Source organism: Naegleria fowleri (genome assembly GCF_008403515.1).
Source record: "Naegleria fowleri strain ATCC 30894 chromosome Unknown tig29, whole genome shotgun sequence".
Taxonomy (NCBI): domain Eukaryota; phylum Heterolobosea; class Eutetramitea; order Acrasida; family Naegleriidae; genus Naegleria; species Naegleria fowleri.
The window spans coordinates 127,550-150,524 of NW_025407961.1; the positions used below are offsets into that span (position 1 = coordinate 127,550).

General features: G+C 37.4%; 11 protein-coding genes across 11 annotated transcripts; 4 read left to right on the forward strand and 7 right to left on the reverse strand.

Moving 5' to 3' along the window:
* Positions 1–266: 266 nt before the first annotated feature.
* Positions 267–1,289, reverse strand: FDP41_002277 (uncharacterized protein; the record flags this gene model as incomplete). The annotated part of the gene is made up of 1 exon (XM_044705453.1): positions 267–1,289. One exon carries the CDS (start codon positions 1,287–1,289, stop codon positions 267–269), a length of 1,023 nt encoding a protein of 340 aa, XP_044563170.1.
* Positions 1,290–1,749: 460 nt separating this feature from the next.
* Positions 1,750–4,082, forward strand: FDP41_002278 (uncharacterized protein; the record flags this gene model as incomplete). Its single annotated transcript, XM_044705454.1, has 2 exons — positions 1,750–2,372; positions 2,525–4,082. The coding sequence occupies 2 exons, from the start codon at positions 1,750–1,752 to the stop codon at positions 4,080–4,082; spliced, it is 2,181 nt and encodes a 726-aa protein (XP_044563171.1).
* A 741-nt stretch (positions 4,083–4,823) lies between these two features.
* FDP41_002279 (uncharacterized protein) lies at positions 4,824–6,917 on the reverse strand (the record flags this gene model as incomplete). The annotated part of the gene is made up of 1 exon (XM_044705455.1): positions 4,824–6,917. The coding sequence occupies one exon, from the start codon at positions 6,915–6,917 to the stop codon at positions 4,824–4,826; it is 2,094 nt and encodes a 697-aa protein (XP_044563172.1).
* A 787-nt stretch (positions 6,918–7,704) lies between these two features.
* On the forward strand, positions 7,705–8,751 carry FDP41_002280 (uncharacterized protein; the record flags this gene model as incomplete). The annotated part of the gene is made up of 1 exon (XM_044705457.1): positions 7,705–8,751. One exon carries the CDS (start codon positions 7,705–7,707, stop codon positions 8,749–8,751), a length of 1,047 nt encoding a protein of 348 aa, XP_044563173.1.
* A 340-nt stretch (positions 8,752–9,091) lies between these two features.
* Positions 9,092–10,461, reverse strand: FDP41_002281 (uncharacterized protein; the record flags this gene model as incomplete). Its single annotated transcript, XM_044705458.1, has 3 exons — positions 9,092–9,269; positions 9,375–9,856; positions 10,096–10,461. 3 exons carry the CDS (start codon positions 10,459–10,461, stop codon positions 9,092–9,094), a joined length of 1,026 nt encoding a protein of 341 aa, XP_044563174.1.
* A 533-nt stretch (positions 10,462–10,994) lies between these two features.
* On the forward strand, positions 10,995–15,060 carry FDP41_002282 (uncharacterized protein; the record flags this gene model as incomplete). The annotated part of the gene is made up of 3 exons (XM_044705459.1): positions 10,995–11,785; positions 11,892–12,571; positions 12,764–15,060. 3 exons carry the CDS (start codon positions 10,995–10,997, stop codon positions 15,058–15,060), a joined length of 3,768 nt encoding a protein of 1,255 aa, XP_044563175.1.
* A 129-nt stretch (positions 15,061–15,189) lies between these two features.
* Positions 15,190–16,479, forward strand: FDP41_002283 (uncharacterized protein; the record flags this gene model as incomplete). Its single annotated transcript, XM_044705460.1, has 2 exons — positions 15,190–15,352; positions 15,935–16,479. 2 exons carry the CDS (start codon positions 15,190–15,192, stop codon positions 16,477–16,479), a joined length of 708 nt encoding a protein of 235 aa, XP_044563176.1.
* Positions 16,480–16,778: 299 nt separating this feature from the next.
* On the reverse strand, positions 16,779–17,915 carry FDP41_002284 (uncharacterized protein; the record flags this gene model as incomplete). Its single annotated transcript, XM_044705461.1, has 1 exon — positions 16,779–17,915. The coding sequence occupies one exon, from the start codon at positions 17,913–17,915 to the stop codon at positions 16,779–16,781; it is 1,137 nt and encodes a 378-aa protein (XP_044563177.1).
* Positions 17,916–18,858: 943 nt separating this feature from the next.
* On the reverse strand, positions 18,859–20,019 carry FDP41_002285 (uncharacterized protein; the record flags this gene model as incomplete). The annotated part of the gene is made up of 1 exon (XM_044705462.1): positions 18,859–20,019. One exon carries the CDS (start codon positions 20,017–20,019, stop codon positions 18,859–18,861), a length of 1,161 nt encoding a protein of 386 aa, XP_044563178.1.
* A 937-nt stretch (positions 20,020–20,956) lies between these two features.
* Positions 20,957–21,403, reverse strand: FDP41_002286 (uncharacterized protein; the record flags this gene model as incomplete). The annotated part of the gene is made up of 1 exon (XM_044705463.1): positions 20,957–21,403. The coding sequence occupies one exon, from the start codon at positions 21,401–21,403 to the stop codon at positions 20,957–20,959; it is 447 nt and encodes a 148-aa protein (XP_044563179.1).
* An 883-nt stretch (positions 21,404–22,286) lies between these two features.
* FDP41_002287 (uncharacterized protein) lies at positions 22,287–22,950 on the reverse strand (the record flags this gene model as incomplete). Its single annotated transcript, XM_044705464.1, has 2 exons — positions 22,287–22,715; positions 22,885–22,950. The coding sequence occupies 2 exons, from the start codon at positions 22,948–22,950 to the stop codon at positions 22,287–22,289; spliced, it is 495 nt and encodes a 164-aa protein (XP_044563180.1).
* Between the last annotated feature and the right edge of the window lie 25 nt (positions 22,951–22,975).

Consider the following 22,975-nt stretch of genomic DNA (forward strand, 5'->3'; position numbering starts at 1 on the left):
CAAATAATGTTTAAAAAGCAGCAACCACCACTTTTTTCCTTTTTCTGCATTCACAGGTCGGTACATGTACTCGAGCTGACATGACCTTCATCTCATAAGGTGACAACAATGTTGTAAAATGTGAGATTTTCCATAAGAAATTCGCAAAGACCATTCAGTAACATCCACTTCACTCAACATCACAACAATTAAGGACACATAAAGTAGGACAAAAAATCCCAGTTGGGTGGCAATTTCTGCAAGTGCAGTCTTCTTAAATTGTTGTGTTATTTGACATCCATTAATGTTTTTCTGAAAATCGATTGAAGTTGATTCAATTTTGATTTAAATTCCTTCTTGAAAATTTCCCAAACCTTATCATACGCACCCATCTCTTCCGATTTCAACAATAAGCTCTGTACGCATGATGAATTGAAGGTCTTGTGAATTTCTGATTGGTAATGATTTGCCTCGGCAAAATCTGTAATCAATCCAAACTTGGCAATCTGCACTCCGAATACGACCGTTCTAAATGCATGAAATAAAGCTTTCATTGCCTTTTCGATATTGCGCTCTTTTGTTATTTTGTTTTTTGCCTTCACAAACGAATGATCTGTTTCATAGGATATGCTTTTTCGAAGCAATTGTTTGGCTTGAGTCAAATAATTTTCTTGTTGATTCGAAATTGACGACATTGGCGTTTGAATCTCCAAGTTGACATTTTGTTTCAACAACAAGACAAATTTTGAAAGATCCTCTCTCGTCAAAATCGATACAAATTCCATGGCACACAACACATATTCTTGCATTAACTTTTTAAATAATTTCTCGGAATAAATTGTAAAGTCCATATTTTTGTTCAGTGGAGCAACATTTCCTACGCTCAAACTTGCACTGAATTGATAGGTATAATCTTCTTTCTTTCCGAGTGATTCATTGGATGAGTGTTGTTTCTCTTCAATTTGATCTCCGAGATCATTAGAAATAATGACAAATAAATCCAAATCAGAATCTTCTCGAGCCAATCCATAAACGTGAGAACCAAATATTCCTACACACCAAATTTCATCACGAATTGTATTCATTGTTTCTGAAGATTGTACAAGATTAGTAATTGTTCCTACCTCTAAAGCTGAGGATGATAATTTCAAATCTGAGGATGGATGAACGAGCTTCAACAATTCCGATTCAAGAATTTCCATAATTTCATCAAAACAAGAAGAAGGAATCAATCTTGTATTCTCATCAACACTGTTTGTGCACTCGCAATGACATCCCAAAGTCGTGTTGCTTTTGCTTCCTTTTGACATTTTTTCCAAAATTGGAACAAACTTATCATTTCCGAATCTGGTTTTGCACATAAATGGCCTTCCAAACACTTTTCAAATGATTTTGATGCCTCCAATATATAATACATTTGAATATTAAGAAGAGGGGTGATCTTTTGCTTTCACTGCACAGATGATAGCCTCACAAACAATCATCTCCTTTCATCCTCCAACTCTTTTTGCAGCATATCGACCTCGAGAATGGACTTCAAAAAGAAGAGCTTTTTTAGAAGCCATCATTGCACTGTGATGCATGCAGGCAATGTCCATCTCACTACAAAATTACCTCTCACAGAGATGGACTCAGTGGATTTAATATATTCTTTGTGTGAGAAGCGGATAAAGAGCAACACGAACCCTTTCAGAGTAATAACGAACCTCACGTTTATATCTAGGATCAAACCCAACAAAAAGAACAAACACGTTGTTCAACAACTTGATCATGACCATCGTCACTGCACACGCACACTCATTCACCACCACCACCACCAACACCAACACCAACACCAACACCAACACCAACACTCGGCTTAGAAACAACAGTTACTTCTTGCCGGAGCAGGAAACCACAAAAAGTACTTCCCGTCCTGCTCATCCACTTTCACAATCCCAACCACAGGACGCATTGGATTCCTCTCTTCAAACACAACTCTCACGACAGCGAAGTCGAATACAAGCTCTCTCCGTTGCCTTGGGATTCATCTTTGCTGTGTGTGCAGTGGCTCTGCTCTCTCCCATTATCGTTTTGGTGATTCATACGATGGAACAACAACAAAGACATGCCCATGAAGAACAAGTCAAACAAGTGGCGATCACGGCTGAATTGTTGATACGAAAACAAGTGGAAGTGTCGTTTGGCTCGTTGAATATTTTGACCAATGTGGCACTTGAATGGAATTTCACCTTTGATTGGGAGAGATTCAATCGACTTGGGTCTCGCTTGAAGCAACAATTTCCTGAAATTGATATGTTTGAATATGCTTTTACTGATGAATATGTGTTGAATTATATCTATCCTTTGCAAGGTGTGGAATTCATGATTGGACATCATATGGGTTTGAATACGTAAGTAGTGTAGTGGTAGTGAAGACAACAACTTGAAATCTTGACCTTCTTCTCTCCATTCTTGGATTTGTAACCCAATTGACCTAATTCTTTTGTGACTGAACTTTTGATCTTCACACATCCATTCTCCCTATATCTTTTCACATTCTCAGTCCAGCACACATAGCAGCCATTCAAGAAGCCATTCACACTAAAGAAACCAAACTTTTCGGACCCATCAACCTCATCAATTTAGATCCAAACTCCATTGCTGTGATTGCTCAACAACCCATCTTCTTTCCCAATAATGGAAGTTTCTTTGGTCTCAGTGTGGAATTATTCAATTTTATGTCTCTCTTCAATGAAATTGATTTGTATGAAGTGTTGGCTGGTTATCAATATCAATTGTACGAGTACGCTCAAAATCAAATCTTTTTGGAGAATAGAAGCGGAACCAAGAATGGAACAGAAGGACGAATTGGTGTGAAGAATGTGAAACCGTTGGAAGATGCTTTGGAGAGAAATATGAGTGTTCTCAATTCGAATTGGAAAATTACGTTGAGACCTGTGGATGGATGGAATACTGGAAGTTTTTTATGGCTGGAAATTTTAATTGCCATTTTGGTTGAATTTGTCGTTTTTGTTTTAGTGATCTTGGGAGTGAATCAATTAATTCAGGATTATTTTAGGAAGAAAGAATTCAAAATCATTCAGGATAGTTTGGAAATGAAAGTGAACGAAAGAACAAGAGATTTAGCCAACTCTCATAATCAGCTGTTACTTTTGGTCGATAGAATTTCATTCGAAGAACAAAAAACAAAAAAGATCATGAACTCGCTGGAGGATGCAGTCGTGACAAGTGACGCCAATGGAAAAGTCATTCACTGCAACAATGCATTCTTTAAGAATTTTGGATATACAGATACAGATTTATTAGATCGAGCAGTGATTTCAACCATTTTACCCCAAATTGATCTCTCCAACTTGATTCAAGAAATGAGTCGAACTGAAGCTAACAATCATGGTTTATCTTCGATTCATTCCGTGGAAACGAATGCAAAAACCAAAACAGGTGTTTCTCTCTCTGTCAAAGTTTCTGTCTCGCTAAGTCAAATTTATTCACAATCGATTACACGTTTCTCAGTGGCTGAGAACAACAGCTCAAGCACAGTTCTCACAGCTTCAGAGATTCCCAATCCTCAACCGCTCGAAAATGTTCAAACTTCTCTCTTGAAAGATAATCGTCAAGAAACAGTTTGTGTCATTTTGATTCATATTCTGGGCAAGATTTCTCCCTTTGGATCCACACTGGTGATGAATAATACATTGGAAATGGAATCATCTCCAATCCATGATTATCCACTCACAAATCAACAAATGACTTTCGAATTTAAAGAATTTTTCATGAATTTAGAAAAGAGAAAACTCTTTAAGGAATTTTGTGCCAATGAACACAACGATGAAAATATTCAATTCTTAGAAGATGTGCTCTTCTATAAAAGTTTAGGATTCATTCAGGAACGAGTGAATATGCAACAAGAAATTTTTGAAAATTATCTGAAAGCGAATGCTCCCAAACAATTGAACATTTCGAAAAAGCAATTGGAAACACACTCGTTCAAAATAAGTAGGGGTTTGGGAGAATTTGAATTGTTCGATGAGTTGGAGAAGGTCGTCATTCAGAACATTATTCACGACTCGTTTAAGAGATTTATGGACATGCGCCATTAATAAGGAGAAACGAATACCCGACTTTTTCTACCTACCACCCAAGAGTGTTTTTATCTCAAGTTTGAATTTGATTTGTCTTGCAGCTGAACCGAGGAGGATAGAGATGTAAATAAACTTCCAGAATTATTATTGACCCTACGTTGAATTCAAGATGGAGATAGTTGTTCAATTGGCATCATCCATTTTCCAAATAAAACACACATGTTTCACTTCAACCTGCTGCTGCAGCTGACAGAAAAGTTAAAAATTTAGACATTGTAAAGTTTTATAAGTGGTTGACTAGAATTTTTTCAAAAACTGTTTGCAAAAAAAATACCACTCATTTCGTCATAAACATGGGCTTCTTAGAACAAGATTTACTCTATCCTGATCCAAAGCAACAAGCAACTCAACATAAGTTGAAGCGTTTGATTCCATCACCAAACTCTTATTTCATGGACGTTAAGTGCCCTGGTTGCTACAAGATTACCACTGTCTTCAGCCATGCTAAGAGAGTTGTTTTGTGCGGAAACTGCTCCACTGTTTTGTGCCAACCAACCGGAGGTAAGGCCCGTTTGACTGAAGGATGCTCTTTCAGAGTCAAGACCGATTAAATTACTAAACAATAAATATATTAATTCCAAAATTTGATATGTGCCACCATCACAATGTTTTTATAAATGGGGTCTCGAGTTGAACTCGTTTCCTTGGCAGTAATAATGAAAGAACCAATATAGTAACATGCCATCACAAGAGGTGGTTTTATTGAAACATGGGGAATGAGTAGGATTCAATAGATGGATGATTGTTGGTAGTGGGTTGGATTGTTGATTTTGTTTGTTGTTCCTCTTCGTGATGATGACTGCTTTCTTCGGTTCCGACATTGCTTCCTGATGTCACCTGGGCATGAGGCTGATTCGAATGGGAGGCGGACGACTCATTCGTGCTCTCAACCGATGAAAAAGAAACCATGGAATCCATACTCGGTAAACAACGACTTCCAATGTTGCCATGTTCACGTTCGTCTTGATGTTCACTTGTGCTATTGCTTGTGCTCTCATTCATATGTTGTTGGTGTGTACCAGGGGACCTCACAGAACTATTGTTGCTTTCGTTTGTGTTGTTGCTACGGCTGCCACCACCAAGCACACTGTTTGCAGTTGTTGTTGATGAGGAAGAGGAAGCAAGTGAAAAACAACTGCCTGTACTGATCATGACCGATGGATTGAAATTGTGACTGGTATTACTGTTAGTGGATGGTATCAGGGAAGGTTGCAAAAGGGCTGACACGTGCTGTGGTTGCAGTGCTGTGTTGTCAGTCATTGGTTTGCTGGCATGATTGTGGCCACTTGGGGCACTTATTGACGGAATATTCGCGAGATGAGATTGAGTTGAGGGAGCATCTTCCTTAGTTGACTGAGTGTCAATGAGCATATGTACACCGAAATCTTCGTCTTCATCGTCATCTGATTCGGTGGATATTTCATCTTCAGCATTGGTTTCAATTGTAGATTTTCCTCCTGAGGTGTTAGTTGTGGCAGCATGACGTGCAATTTCTGAGGCTGATACCGAGTGAGTATAGGGGTCGTCATTTGCTTTGTGAGAGGTGTGCTGCACCTTTTCAGTCTCTCGTGGAACAATGTCAATAAGGAAATCAAAAACGTCAGTTTTTCCAATGGCAGCAGCAATATCATTTCTTTGAAGGGTTCTTCTTTTGGCCTCTTCTGTGTGAACCCATGCATGAAGAGTGAGCTCGATAATGAACATTTCACACGCCTTAGCAAATAACACCGGTGCCTCAGCACTGATCATGGTCTTGGTTCGAACCTCTTCATCCGATTTCATAATCTTTTTAATTCGAGCTAAAGGTAATTCATTCTTTGGCTTCTTTGATCCAGAGTTTTGTACCATTTCAAATATGAGCTTTTTCCAAACATGCATTGCTGGTTGAGGAATTGTGGTTGAATGATAGGGATCAACGCCTGTGGATGAAGTCTGCATTATATTGCTATTACTATGTACAATCTGTTGGTAATCTGTAAAGGGTCTGCCACTTGGATCACTAATGCTTGCACCGTATTTCATAACACCATTTCCTCCCATGTGACCTGGATGTGGCTTGAAAAGATGATGATGCTGTTGTTGTGAAGAAGGTGGAATCATGGAGCCACCATTCTCCAATAAATTGGACGAAGCAGAATGAGGATTAAAGGAGTGAGGGTGAGATGTGTACATTGGTGGTGGAGGATGTCCGTGATGTGCACTCGTATTTGCATACCATGGAGAATATGGATGTGTTGGATATCTGTTGTTATTTTGTCGTTCCTCCTCTGCTGAGGTTGGTGAAGAGGAGGATTGCGGTGAAGATCTAGTTGGTATCATGCTGTGTGGATTTTGTGGAATCATTGAAGAAGGGTGAGTCGAATATTGGGCTCCTGCAGGATGAGGAGGATGCGAAGAGGAGTAACCTGGTTGAGGAGGATGAGTTCCGAATATGTTGCCTGTATGAGAGGAAGGATGAACATGCTGATGATGTTGACGATAGTATGATACAGGAGGAGCTAGTGTGGATGAATGATGAGAGACAGTAGTTGTTGTGGGAGGAAGAGAATGAATGCCGCTGCCGTTGTTGTAGCTGGCATTTGGTGGAATGGAAAATCCACTATGGTGAGAAGGAAGATGAGCCGAGCTTTCCGAGGAGAGAGGTGGTGGTGGATATCCATGATACGATGATCGTTGAGGGGGCATCAGTGAAGGATTATGTGCGATACTTGAGAGAGGCGGAGGTTGTTGCGAGGAAGACGATAAATGTTGTTGTTGTGGAACCATTCCATTTGGTAGTAAATTGTAAGACATCTATGAGAGAGGAGTGATGGCGAATTTGAGAATGGTGTAAATATAAATCTACAAATAAATTAAAGAAATTGATGATTCACAGGATGATGATGATTTGAAAGGCTCCGAAATAATGATATCAAAATTCCAACAACAAAAAATTCCTAGCTCGATGATTCGTCCAATAGGAGTAAAACTAGTTCCAACAATTGTCAGAAAATTATAATTCTAAAATATGATTGGTTTCCGATCTGCTGATGCAACAACAATCAACACCAATCAAATGGTGATGAGATGGGATAAATTTGGTGTGAGAAATTTGAAGTTTTGGATATTTTTTATGGCGGAATAAATAAAAATGCCTTAAGTTTTACTCCATGATGAACAACATCCTTATTGCACTTTTCGTTGGATGATGAGATGATTAAGAAATTTCTTGTTCGTATTGGCAAATCATGATCTTCAAGAGGAAGAGTTGAAGCATGAGAAATAAGGGGTACCTTCAAAGTTGAGCAAAACTCCCGATTCAATTTCAAGGTTGAAAAAAAAGAAACACAAATCCTACTTCAACGAAAGGATAATGATGCAGCCACGCCAAGAACAATGTTTTGATGATTGTAAAGCCCGAGATCACAGATCCGACGGTCTTGATGATGAACGAATCCATTTAATTCTTTGTGATTTTTCAAATAATATAGATCGTGAAGAAAAAGTTGATTCTCACGAAGTTGTAAATTGTTTTCGAAATAATATTACCATGGGGGAATTACAAACCTTCTTAACCAGAAGATTGCGCGATCAAAAAAGAATGGCCTTTTCATATAAATTTGAATTATTGGACGTTATTGATTGCAAAGATAAAAAGGTACGAAAGGTGCAAAATGAAGACGATGATGAGGAAGAAGATTCCGACAGTGATTTCGAGGATTTCGTTGATGAGGAAGAAGACAACGACGAAGACAGCGACGATTCTCCTGAAGAGGATTACGAACTGTTTTGCCCTAGTGATGTAAAGATTTCACATGCTTGCAAATGCGTTCTTGTTTCCGACGATAACATTGGAAGAATTTTAGTATTGGATTTACAAACGAAACGGTATTTGGACACCATTGATTTACCTTATAAGGTAGCCTTCATGTTCGTCCAGGAAAATTATGATGGAGACAAGAACGATGCTCTTATTTTGAGTGGCGGAGATCATTGTGTGTACAAGTATGATCTTAGAAAATTGCTCCGCAATCCGAATTCTTGTGAATATATTTGGCGTTCTGGCTTTCCCAACACGAAAGATATGTTCAATTTACCGAGAGGATTGGCCATGTACAGCTATCATCTTCCAATTGGCCAGAGCACTCCATTAAGAAAGGATCAGATTTATGTCTGTGATTATAGGCACAATGAGGTGAAGATTCTATCTGCAAACAGTGGAGATTTAGTAGATTGCATTTCTCTTTCGTTTTCTTATCCCTATGGAATAGACATTACAAGGGATGGGCATTTGGTTGTGTGTGAAACCGTTGGAGAAGTGATTGATATTTTAGCTCATGACGAGGATCAAACATGGAAATTGGAGAAAGACATTGGAGGAAGCGGTACAGAGGAGCTTCAATTTAGATTTCCAAGCAGTGTAATAGTGGACAAGGAGAGTCAAAATTTAATTGTGTGTGATACAAGAAACTGCAGGTTACAAGTCATCTCACCAGAAGGCCATTTCCTAAAGTCGATTGGAGATGAACAACAATCATCACAACAACAGTCCGATTTTGGACGTCCAGTAGCTGTCTGCCTTAATGAGAGAAACGGTGAATTATTGGTTTGCGACATTGCTCATTCAAAAATACGAGTTTACCGATAATTAAAAGGCTATTTTCAGAGACACATGTTGAATCAACCTTTTTTGTTGATTGATTTACCTTATGCCTTCATGCATTCACATTTTTGAATTTGTGTATGAAACCACAAGTTTCACCCCACAATACGTCAGAAACTACTTTCCCATTAATATATGTACTACAAATTACCTCTAGAAAATGATGTTTGGCTCTCCGACCAATCAAAAGAAGAAAGAAGGACTGGTATTCTCTAGTGAGTATTGATGAAACACAACGAAAAAATGTTCTTGGTTGTCTCTTTAACATGAAATCATGATGACGAAACTCTCAAAATTTCGAAAGGAAAATAAATAAATTTATAGTTTAAAGCTGCTCCAAATCAAAGATAGCAACATCTTTTCCTCTCAATACTGTACCATAATCTCCAGTGAGGCCAATGCTCACATATCTGAGTTTATAGGTGCATGGTACAGGAGTTCCAATTGCACGAACGGCAGAGTCTAGTTGTGTTGGAGTCACATCATCATGTGCTATGGTCACACTGAATGATTTCGAATGAATTAGGATAATTAGAATGGACATTTTCATCACCGTACGAAACAACAACAATGCTTGCACTAACTTTGAATCGCCATAAAATACTTACTGAGGTTGAAATTGTGAAAAAACATTAGGTGAACCGTATTGTTGAATCATCAAAACTTTCACTTGGCGAAGTTGAGGTGGCAAATTATTGACCCAGGAAGGAATTGTGCTCTTACTTCGTGGATCAACGTAACGACTTGTGGCATTAACAATTGCATTGTTGAGGCCTTGAAGACATGGCGAATTATGAACGTCCCACATGGCATAAGAGCCTGACACATTAAAATAAGTAGTGGTAGATATCGAGCAATTACCCAAATTGAGGGTATTAAACTGAGATATTAAGGTGTTGTTCACGTCACTCACAATAGTATCTCTAAATTCGGAAATAAATCTTGTCAAGTACAACGTTATGTGAGGTTGATGAGTAATATTGAAATTAATTTGTTGGTTTGGATCCATGTCTGTCACTCTGTTATTGATACCCATTGCTACAGCTTCACATTCAGCACTCAACTTAATATGAATGTTATAATCGGCAATCTACAAAGAATTCATTCGCACGAATATTTGTAAATTTTTTTCAGATAATGTTATTGAAATAAATTCGACATGTGTGAATAGTTCCGAAACAGAATACGACAACAAATTAATTTCATAATCATCACAATATTTGTGGAATATTTCAATAAAATTCCAATCATTAAAATTTTCACATCAATAATTTTATGTCATCATATGAACATTAATTTTTAAATAGTTTCATCATTCTCACAACCTACCTGCGAAGCATGGAACAACTCCACCAACTGAACAATTAAAATCACCACTCCTACAAAGAAGGCAAATAACATCATAATCACAACAGCTTTCACTAAATTCACCAAAGCACTCTTTACAGCACTCTTCTTCTTTCCAACGTCTCCCCGATAATGACTTTCCAAATCATCTTCTCTTCTAAAATTGCTTTCATCAATCCGTAATTCAGTTTTTCCGGCATCCAAAGGCTTTGCAAATTTTCGTTGTGAGGACAAGTAGGAAGTTACCGATGAATTTTGGAAATGAACACCACTTTCATTGTTGAGTGATGATGGTGGTTGAGTCGTCGATCCGGAATCTCCGTAAAGGCCATAATTACTGAAAGACATTTTTTTTAAAAAAATTTCGAAAAAAGAATTCAAGAAATTGATATTTTCAAGTTCCGAGTTCTGGCAGTAGTGAAAATCAAAGAAATGGACCAAGTTTAGGAAACACTCACATTGTGGACCTCAAAAATGCTCGCTCTTGGTGGCATTTACCCTCGAGTTTAAGGATAAAGAACAAGAGAGAGGTAAGAGTTCATGATGGAGCATGAAAATGAGAGTTTAAAGTTGGTGCAACCCAATTAAGGAACATGATACCAAGACCGAGAGTTTCAATCCTTCAAACTTCATCTGTCATGGAGAACTCTAGTTTGGAAAGAACAAGCAAGGATCGAAAGAACAAGATAAGAAGGCCCACAATAAAAAGTCACACCTTGCATCACACTCTTTCGAGTGTTTTCATATAAATCTATCATCAAAACTTGGTGAATCCTCACAACTGTCAAAAGACAACACATCATCACTTGGTGAATTGTAACCAGAACAACCAGTACAAACACAACCACAACAGTAACAACAACCATCACTCCATTCGGTACATGATGAATTCGAGTTCATCAGCAGAAGGTGTTGAATCCTCTTCCTCTTCCACATCGACCTATTCTTCCTTTTCCTCTTCCGATGCTGAATTATTAAATTCTTCTTCTTCGTGGCATTATCCTCATGCTCTTCCTAGAAGAGGTCTACAAGATGATCCAAGAAGTGTTATATCTTCTTCTGTTCTTGTTGAAGATGATGATAATGAATTAGACGTCGATACCTCTCGAGAAGATCCTTTCCACAAGATTTACCAACAAGAAGAAGAAGAAGACTATTTAATGGATCCTCATGATGATGAATCCGAAACGATCCATCACCATCATCATCATTCAAGAAGGGATGACTTTGACGACCAGTTGGAACCTTTCTCTTTGTATTCTGTCACCGATGATGATCATGATTCAAATTCCTATTTGACAAATTCATCACTCGAATCAATCAAGAAGAGAACTTTAAAGAAACGTCTCGCTGCTCTTCAACAACAAGTTGATGCCGAGAATGTTTGTTTCTTGTTGTTGTGTGGTTCTGTCTTTCATACGACTCGAATGCAACAACAACGAATGGAATATTTGAAAAAGACGTCGAACAGAGAGAATCAACAACAACAACCATCACAACAATTACAACTATCACAACAACAACAACCACATGGACATGGAGGAAATGGTTCATCGTTGGGTTCTTCTTCATTGTTTTACAAATCATTACCTTTTGGAGAGAAGATTCGACACATTTCATGCGGTTCGAATCATTACATGATTTTGACAGAGAGTGGAAGATTGTTTTGTAGGTAGGTTAGGAATATGTTTTCAATTCAACTCTTTAAATGGATTTCATGTTGGGAAAATATTGTTGTTGACAACTGACATCATGGACACATGATCATCTTATTGCAGTGGAAGAAATGATTTTGGACAATTGGGTATTCCAGAAACTTTGAATCAAAGAATGACAAACTCGACATATTTGGATTTCAATGCTCGTTTGGGAGGCCCCATGAATGCGACATCTCCCAATGACAACAACAGTAATGGATTCAATTTAATCTCACCCAGAGAAAGTGTTCCAATGGTGTCACCTCGAGCCACAATCGCTGCATCAGCCACAACTACAACTACAAATCATGCACCACACCTCATTCCCGAACAAGTGACACTTTTACAAAAAGAATTTAATCCTCATCACGATTTGGAATTAAATTTTCTTGTGGAATGCAATTTGAAATTACTCATTCCTACAGTCGAAAGTATTGGAAAACCAGTTTTACCAAAACGAAGAGCCTCTCGAGCATTTTCAAGAATGAATGATTTACAACAAAATTTTGGAGTTCGATTAGTTTCTTGTGGTTCCAATCACACCATCATTGTGACCAATAATGGAGATTTATATTCCACAGGAGCAAATTCTGAAGGTCAATTGGGATTGGGTGATTTTTGTGACAGATTCATCTTTTCGAAAATTAATGTTTGTTTGGAACAAGCCATTCAACAATTGCATTGTCAATTTAATCATAGTGCCATCATTACTACTCGTGGAGAGTTGTTTGTGTGTGGATCGAATGCTAATGCCGAATTGGGTAAGTTGAAGTATTTCCTTTTTTTGATTCACCTTTTTTTTCCCACTCTTTCATCCACAAATATTTTCAATAATTTCATCCATCATGCGATATATATCACTAATCCTTTTAAATCATCCATGCACAACTTTTTAATCATTATTCAATGCGATCTATCACTGAAAACCTTTTCATGCATGAAAATCATCATAGGTCTCTTACTTCCCAAAGCAAAAGTGAGTGTCTTTTCACAAGTTCCACTCAACACTCCTGTAAAATCCATTCGATTTACCATCGATTGCACCGTCGTATTGAGCACAGATGGAGACTTGTACAGTTGTGGAATTGGTGGAGAGCTCAATGATCAAAATTTTGGAGATTCTTCCACTTGGATGGAAGAGAAACGATTTACCATGTATAGAAAAATCTCAATTATTCCATCTTTTAAAAAAGTGAATATTCCAAATGAAAAATTTGAACAAATTCATTGTGGAGCGACATTTACACTTGCATCCACAGCCAATGACGACATTTTTGTGTTCAACAATGGATCCACAACGACAGCAAACAGCTCAGGAGAAGAATATTCACCAAGACACAATGCTAATGCTACTACTGTGAATGGCAGCTCATCAACCTCTGTGATGGATTATTATCGTCAATCCATGTTGTTACCAAACAAAAACAGCTCCTCTTCGAATCAGCATTCCACAAAACCATTCAAAACATTTCGATTGAAAGCAAAAGAGACGGATGACATTCCTTTCACGACCAAAATTAAGGACATTTGTTGTGGATATCATCATGTCATGATTACAGATTATCTTGATCAATTTTATGGATTAGGAAGAAATGATGATGGAAGATTGGGATTTCTTTCGAAAAGACCTTCTTCGTGTGATTCTTCAAACAAGAAACAACAACCAAATGCAGAAAAGAAACCTATTTATGTGAATGAGGTCAAACGTGTGGAATTTTCAAATCGTCTTCTCATGCAAACATTTAATTCAGTGGCTTGTGGAGAAAAGTTTACCATCTTTTACAACAAGATGGAAGAAGAGTTTTTGAAAAAAAGAAAAACACATCCAATTCCTCTCAAACCATTATTTATGAAACGAGTTCACACGTCTGTGAAAGAGACATCCTTGAATGTCTTTCTACCTCTGTTGCAACAATCATGCCCAAGTTTGGCTCAAATGCTTTCTGAGAAGGGGCGCTGTGTGAATGTGTCACAACCATCAGATGTCCCACTTCTTCAATTACTGATTGACACAATTACGAATGAACAAGATCTAGATCATGATCATACCCTCATGAATGATGGATCCAAATTATTAAGGTTATTATTTTTATTATCTATTTATGTGAAATCGGGAGAACAAGTTCATCTCAAGATGAAAATTTTGTGGAAATTATTGAACTTGATTGATATGGAAAATGTGAATATCTTTTTAAAAGACATTGTTTCATGCATGGAAGAAATGGATCATCTTGAATCATCCAATTTCTCATCTCATCAACACAAGATCAATTCAACAATTCTTAAAACATTGAATGAATGTCACGAGATGATTCTCCATGACATTTCAAACACCTCCTACAAGTGGATGTTCTTACTTGGAGAATATTGCAAAGATTTATTGGACATGTCACTCGATGTGAAATCCGAGTTTGCTCAACAATTAGTGAAACAAAAATTACCAAACTTGTTCAAGAACACTTCTCTCACCTATTCCATAATTGTTGGAAGTGAATTATCACATGCACATCCTACTCTGACCACTGTGACCACATTGGGATCCACAAGAAAATCTCTTTACAATCATCAAGAGACAAGTGACATTAAGGTCGCACTCAATCATCATCGTTCACATTTCATTCAAGCTCACAAAACCATTCTTGCCAGTTGTTCTCCAGTCTTGGATTCATTTCTAAGAAAATTCTCATCAGATCTGAATGATGACACCAATCACAACAACAATGGCATGGAAACTCTTGATTTATATTCTCTATGTTTTGGAAGTGAATTACATTTATTGAATCGAAATTTCACTCAAAAAGCGCTCGAACTTTCATTGCAATTGATGTACGACTGTGATGGTGGTAGTCACAATGATTGTGACAACAACACGACGACCAATTCCAATTCTTTTCTTTCTCCCTTCATGGGTCCCAAAGATGGAATTGATTTATTTTTCTGCATGCAAATAGTAGCACTTAAATTACAATCTTCATATCTTCAACAAAAGGGATTTGAAATTTTGGAATTATTGAAAAAGAATTTTGTGGACGATCATACCATTTCACTTGTCGAGAGAGCTCTCGATTTTATGGAAAGTTATAAATTACAGGATTCATTTAAGGAAGATTTCACACGAGTGATTGTAAGACTTGTGAATGATAAATGGTCTTCTCTGTCGGCAAGATGTCGTTCCAGAGATGACTGGAAATATATTTTACAATTGTTTTATAATGTTGTGGAAGAGGAACAATATTATGGATTTTTATAAAGAGGTGTTTTTCATTATGGAATGAAAATTTGATGTGAATCGAATGGTGTGTCTTGACCAGTTGGGAATTTATTTTGTGTGTCCATTCTCAAAGGATTCCACACATCAACCTGTCAGTCATCAAAAAAAATGGTCGTGACAGTCTTTCGTCCCATGGAGAAGAAATATGCCACCAATGGTTGGCGTGTTCGTTTAATGCTCGAAGAAAAAGCTGTCAAATACGAAACCCGTCTCGTGATCCTCGAACATAGAGAACATTTAAATGAAGAAATTAGAAAATTAAGTTATAGAGGTAAATATTAAGTTGTTCAACAAGTTTTAAATTCAATATTTGTTGTTGAACATGATCATCATCACGATCGGGTGAATATATTTTCAAACTCTCGTTTTTGTTTTGGTAATACGGATCTTGTTGTTATTGTTTGGATGGAATTTGATTTTTCTAATCACTTGTGTGATGATGATCTAAAAATGGAATGTTTTGTGATGTCATGATGATGACGATGATCGAAATATGATGTTGTCTCACGTGATGATCTAAAAACGATGATCTTTTGGCATTTCAATGTTTGATTCTTCTATTCGGATGTATCACTACCAATGCTACTAACAATGCTGTGATCATGTCCAATGAATACCACTACAACTATTGTGAATGACAATTTATTCTTTTTTTCCAAATTTATCCATGTCATTCTTGAAAACCTTTTACTACCATCATCACTATCACTACCACGAATTTATTTCAATGACACATTCACCTTCTTTGATATTATATTTACACATATATTCACATACATTCAATCTGTTTTATATCCAAAACACATGACAATTGACATTCACACTTATTTTCACACACTTTTTCACACAAAAGGTGAATTACCACTCTTTGAAGACTTTTCCGCCTCCGTTCGAGAAGAAACAGCCATGTTAAATTATATTGAAAAAAACTATCCAGAACCTCCTCTCATTCCATCTCCAGAAAAAGATCGCGCCTTTTATGGAAAGATTTTGAGTTGGTTTCATGAAGCGAATGGAGCATTTGCTCAGACCTGTAAAGACATGATCAATACATTTATTGAATTGGAAGAAAAGAGTATCACTTCACACAAGAAACTTCCAAAAGAAATGAAAGATTACAAAACATTGGTTCAATATTGGAAACAAAAAATTGAAAGCGAAATGTTGATTTGGGAAAATCGATTGGGAAATGATATGAATTATTTTAATGATTCGGATCGTCCCTCAATTGTTGATGTTTCATTATTTCCATATTATTATCAAATTGTGAGATATGGATTGAATGAACAAAATCTTCCAAAGCTTAAAAAGTGGAGAGAAAGAATGGAAGAAAGAGAGAGTGTGAAGAGAACACTTCCAACTGGATGGCAAGTTCATCCATTCTTGTTAAAGTTTTAATGAATTAATTGAAGTTTTAATGATATATTATTTAATTATTTTAGTTTTTTTTAATTGGTGCAAAAAATGTTTGTATTAATCAACTGCTTTCACTTTCTGTTCATTTCATCTACAACAAGATCAAATATCGCCAACAGGAGAGAGTGATGACGTGAAGTGATGACCTCATTTATTTAATTCCTTAAAAGTCGAATCGAAGTTGTTGAGTTGTCAATAGACTTAACCAAGGTGAAGTTGGTGATGAGCGATTTATTGACGAGTAAAATACAAGGGGAAATCTTCTATACCCATCTCGTGGTTTAAGCATTTCTCTTAAAGTGAAAATATTGAGGTATCGAATAAAATTCCATCTCTCGCATGAAAAAGTTATTGTTGTTGTTAGGCTGTTGTTGTGAGCTAACTAATGAATCTAAAATGGGTGAATAATGACTATGCATGACATTTGGCACTTTTGGATATTGTTGCTGAGATTGAATCATTGCAACAACGTTGGGTTGATTCAATACATGTTTCCTTATGATTGATATTAAGGTATTCATGAGTAATGGATATCGTTGAGAGGCTTCTGCTAATTGTTTTCTGAGGATGTCCATAGATGATTGGATATTATGATTTTCGACAACTGACACTTGTGGAATGATTCCTTCCACGTGACCATCCAAGTCATTGAAAAGAGATTCATTTTCAAGAAATTCCAATGACAATTCATTGAAGTTATTCGTCGACGATGTTGAGGAGGAGGAATTTTGCAAATCGCTGCCATTCGAAGAGTTTTGACAACTGACAGTACTTCTATCTGGGCTGAAGGATGGTTCACGAGGAGCTATGGTGAGTTTTTCGCTCGAAGGATTCGTTTTCACTTTCTTGGTAGAAGGACAAGCAGTGTATACTTGCTCTTGACATGTTTTATCGCTTTCTTCTTCAGATGTCACTTGTAAATCTCGTTTCTTTGAAGAACTCTTCTTTTGTCTTCGTCCAGCTTTCACATGAGTTGGTCGATTTTTGCCATATCTTAACCGATAGAGTCCACACTTGTTGCAAAGCATTTCATCATGATTGCCTTTTCTCCAGACAGGAGATTCAGTGGCTTGACAGTTGGCACATGCTTGACGTTGAGTTGGGAATGAGTTGGGACTTGTCTGAGATGAAAAAAGACCAAGAGGTTGTTGTTGGGGATAGATTTTTGAGTGTTCCATGAAAATAGTGTCAGGCAATGAAGAGTGATGTTGATGTTGTGGCTCTAGAGACGATTGTTGTTGAAGAAAATTTTCTGGACTGGTAGTTAAAGGCATGTGACAAGTCTCTTGAACGTTTTTTTTCACTCTTGTGAATACTTTTTCACCGAAATGCACTTGAAGAGGTGATCCGGTTTGAAGCATCACGAGCGCCTCTCTCATGGTTTGCAAATCGAGAAGTGAAAGTCCTATTGATTTCATGACAGCAGAAAAATCTGAATGAAAACTTACATGTGATTCGGGTGAACTCTCTCAAATGGAAACGCGAAAAGAAGAAAATTATTCCGAAAAGAGCATCCAACATGTGTTTATGTGGTACTATTTCAATACTGGATGCCTTACCAGTGTGAACCATTGACCGTCTATTTGAATTGAAGCGTGATTGATTTCTTGTTATGGAAAAAGGAGATGGTATTCAGTTCATGAAAAGTTGCTTTAGTTCAACAACACGTGAATCAAGTGCAATTGTTATAATGACTAAATGTTGCTATTTTAATTTCTTATCTAATTTACATAAGGTATTTACAATAGTGGGGTTGATTGATCTAAGGAAATGTCTATTGTGTTTCACTCGTATTCTCCTCTTCTTTACAACTACTTTGAAACTCATCTTTGAATCTGTGATATTGATGACCTTTGGAATGATGACTGTTATTGAAAGAAAACACTTTATGTTCCAATAATTAAATTGAGAGTGAAGTTAAATGGTGAGGATGATGTCTCAATACCTTCTGTGAAGGAGTGAATAATATTTTTCCTTAATAAAGATAATGATTAATGATTCTGTGAAGAGGAGTGAACATCATTTCCCCTTAATTATGTTACATTTCAATTGAGAAACCATTGTTGGTTGTGATAATACATGCTTTCGAATGTTGGAGACTAGAGTGTGAATGATCTCTGGTGTATCATGTAATTGTTGTTTTAAATGGTACATGGATGAAAGAATGCTGTTCGATGTTTCGTAACTACAATCTATTGTGGAGATGTTGATATCATGGTTGAACTATGATCACACGATGCAGGTGGTTATGGTGGAATGCGTGGACATGAGAAGGAGGGAGAGAAAAAACCTTAATGCGCCTGCGTATTGACACCAATGACAATTCATTGATCAGTTCTGGATGTTATGATGTGAAAGACACTAAAGAGAGTCATTGGTTTCACAATCATCAGAAAACTCTAGAGAAAAGTCCCAAGATGTTTCATCGTTCTCCTCCTCCTCGTCATTACTTTCAAGAGTGCTGGAATGTCCTGAATGATAGCTGCTGCTCTCAGAAGTGGAAGAACAATGAGTGAGGTCAACAACAATGGGAGAAAATAGGCCCCTGTCACTCTGTCTATCATCACTTGTCAAACTAGTGGAGAGGTTGAGAACATTCGAATGGTTCACGAGAGGATCTAAACTTGAAGCATGCAGAAAGGATGTTGTCGAGGATGGATGGAGAGCATTACTATGGAGAGTGTTTGTTGTTGTTGTTGTTGAGACTTGTTGTTGTTGATCTACATGTTTTGAGAGATATTGAGGCAACACATGCTTTTGAACGAGTGAAATCAAGGTACACACAACCTCTGGATATTTCTGGATTGCCTCTTCTAATTGTTGTTTTAATCGAAGCAGGGACTGACTTTCGAAACTAACCGTCGAACAAGAGTCACCGTTGCCATAATTATTGTTGTTCACAGAGGAAGGAACTTGATCTTTTGGAGAGTTTCTTGTTGTTAACATGGGGACATTGGTGACACTTTGGTATTTAGTCTTTTTCTGTGAGGTTGGCATGCACTCAAGATGCTCACTGTGAGGATCTCCACCACTACGCATGGATGAGGCACTCTTAAATGTGTGACATGTGTGGTCACATTCACTCTCTTGTTTTCTCTTTCTAAATTCTCGAATAGAATCAAACTCCAAAAGCCTACTTCTGCCATGTCTCAACTCATAGAGACCACATTTGTTACACAGTGGTTCACCATTCGATCCCTTTCGCCATACAGGTGTTTCCACAGTTTTACAATTTTCGCATGTCAATTGTTTGACTGGTTGCTTGTGTTTTCTATTGGAGGAGGTGTTGGAATCAACATTTCGATGTGATTCTTCTTCACCATTATTGTGCTTGGCTGTGTGAGAAGATGGTCGTTTCTTTCTTCTGGTCCGTAGTGCATGTGAAGAGCTGGATGACAGTCCATATCGATTTCCAATCATCCATGCAGGTAGAATGATGGAAGAAACTCGATCAGAATGACTTGTTGTTTCGGAGGGAGGTGGTGGTTGTACTTCTTGCGGTGGATTTGTTCGTGCTGACATGAAAAGCTCAGTTTTTTTCGAATTGAGAATTTAATCCAACTCGTGACTGGACGACAGTTGTATGGAACACCGAATCCACCAGTAACAACAATTCTTGCCATTTACACTAGAACCACGCATCAGCTGTTTTCAAAACATTGTTCGAGTAAGCTTGTTCGTGCACCAACAAGGAGGTTGAGAACGAATCTTTTGAAATTCTCTTGTTGGTGCTGACACCCAGATTTAACCGAATTCAACCTTCAGAAAGTTCATTCTCACTTGATGATCATTCTGATCAGTTTACATGTAGTGACAGTCGACTGTCATTAAGGTGGAGTTTGATTTGGAGGTGGATGCCACGTTCTGATGTTTTTGTTCGTTATGGATCAAACATCAACACCGTGAAAACTCTCGTTTTGATGACCGTTCTTGTCAACACAATGATTATGTTACCTTTTTGATTTGTGGCATTTTGGAGCTAAGGTTGTTTTTTTAAGTGATGAAAAGGGTAATTTTTATTGTGGGCTTCCAAAACAAGAAATACTCAGAACAAGAAGGAGCTTTGTCTAAAAAAGTGAGAGAATTGCTTCAATCCACAAGAGATTCGGTCTGCAACCAACTCCATGTTGTCAACGTCACAAGAGTGTGCTGGGTGTTGGTTGCAGACCGAATCTCTTGAGAGATATTCAAAAGACAACATTTTATTGAGAAAGTTCAAGTCACTACTGTATAATTATTGATCAACTGTAAATGGTCTAAAGGACCCTTTTGGTTCAGAGGTTGCCTACTCTTCTTCTTTCATATCCAATTCATTTTGTTCAAATTTTAAAAAGACTGCATAAAAACAAGTTCATTCATTATTGGTATTTTGTCTTTTTGTCTTCTTCTTTCCATCACATTGTCAATGTGTAGTGGATGACTCGAAATTATCTTGCTTTGTCTCCTCCTCCTTCAAAATTTAAAAAGGATACGATGGTAAGGGAGGTGGGAAAGACCTTCGCAACAACCATGTGTCAGTATCGTGTGGTTGTCGATGCATAAATTCCTTACATTGATCAATGACGTGTTGTTTCGTGAGTACATGTTTCCTCACCAGTGAGAGAAGAGTAGTCATGAGATCGGGATACCTTTCAATGCATTCATCGAGTTGTTTCTTGAGTTGAGGTAAGGAGAGAGGATTCGCTTGTGTTGATGCGCAAGAGGATTTGTTGTTGGGATTTGTCTCTTGTTGTTCAAAGTTGAATTTGAGTTGCTTTTTGACCTGTTTTGGTGAACGTTCATGTCTCATTGGCAATTCATTTTGTTCTTCAAGTCCATTCGAGAGATCTTGATGGTGGATTCTTTCATATTTTCTTTTCTTTGAAGAATACTTTGAGGAGGTGCGTCTGTAACACTTTGTGGACATCATGCAAGTCTCTTGACACGTTCGACAACTTTCTTTGTATTTAATATGAAATGATCGAGTCGTGCTCAATGCGAGATCGTCAAACACCATCATGTGAGTCTTTTTATTTAACATTTTGCACGAGTTGGTGGTGGTGGAGAAGGACCACTCCGAGAGAACGACACCATTCAATTGTTCCAGCTCAGAAAATGTTGGACATTGACAAGAAAAAAGTCATTGTGGTGATTAGAACCTCGTGTCACCTCATTGTAATGGAAACGCCCTTAGATTTATCAGAGGGAATGTTTCAAGTGATCGTTTGTAATTGCACGGATGTGATGACATAGAGGATTCTATCCTCTGGTCAAAGAACTCATGATAATTTCAAACAGCACGTGCACTGGAACACACTTTAGAATTTGACAAACGAAAAGGACAATTTCAAATAGAACGTAATGGAAATGTCAACTAAGATCTATGTTTTTTTTTACAAATTCAGGTATGCCATGTTGCAGATATAAAAAAAGGAAGTCTCCAACTGCTGCTGCTCTGAGCAGGAAGCCAGCAACCTAAGCAGCCCAGCCTTCGACATCCATTTTGATTAACGTATGTAGCAGTAAGATCGCTCATTCCTTGCTCAATGATGATGTGACGGTGAGTAGTCTTGTTGTTGTGAAGGAAGAAATTTCTGGACACCTTGTGGTTTAGTAAAATTGTAAATGTCAGTCTGTCAAGAGATGTAACCTACAAGGAATTCTCTTAGTTATTTTTGGACTGTACAAAAAAAATTTTACTTTTTAGGAACTCCGAAATCATTATTGAGCAAGAGATTGATTTTACAAATTGAATTTAAATTTATTGCAACACACCATTGGATGTGAAATCATTGCTGAAGCAAGAGAGATTAATTCAAATTCAACCAATTCAACCAAATGATAAATTCCTGAAAACTTATCACTCCATTCTTATCCAAATCCAAACCTTGCATGGCTTGTTGAACTTCTTGCATGGACGCATCATTCCGGTGTTGATATAATTCCTTGTAGAATTTTTCAAACTCATCCGAAGACAACACTCGATTAGCATTCGTATCATACTTTTTAAACATGGTTGCTGCTTGTGTCAATAGCTCCATTCTCTTCTCCAAGACTGTTAATTCATGAGCAGATGCAATTTTAATCCAATATTGTTGAAATTCATCGAGAGTGACATTCCCATCTGAATTTTTGTCGAGATACATGGACAAGGCGAGAAGTTCATCTTGGTCAAAATTGAAACCCAAATCGGAGGTGAGTTGTCCTAAATCTGTCATGCTAATGTGTCCTAGTTTTTTCTGCATGTCCGAGTGTCCATTCGATGACAGGTTGGGATGATCGTATGTTTGAAATGACAGGATGGAATGACAGGATGGTTGGAGGGGTTGTTCATAATCACAAAAAAAAATAATTGTTTTTCGATATCTCTCATGAGACACAATTTGCTTGCACATGTGCAATACATACAGAGTCATACTTGGTGAATAATGATTTAATAACTTTAGGGTCTGTGCAGTAAATGAGTGAAGTCATTTTTTTGATGGTGGTTTTGGTGGAC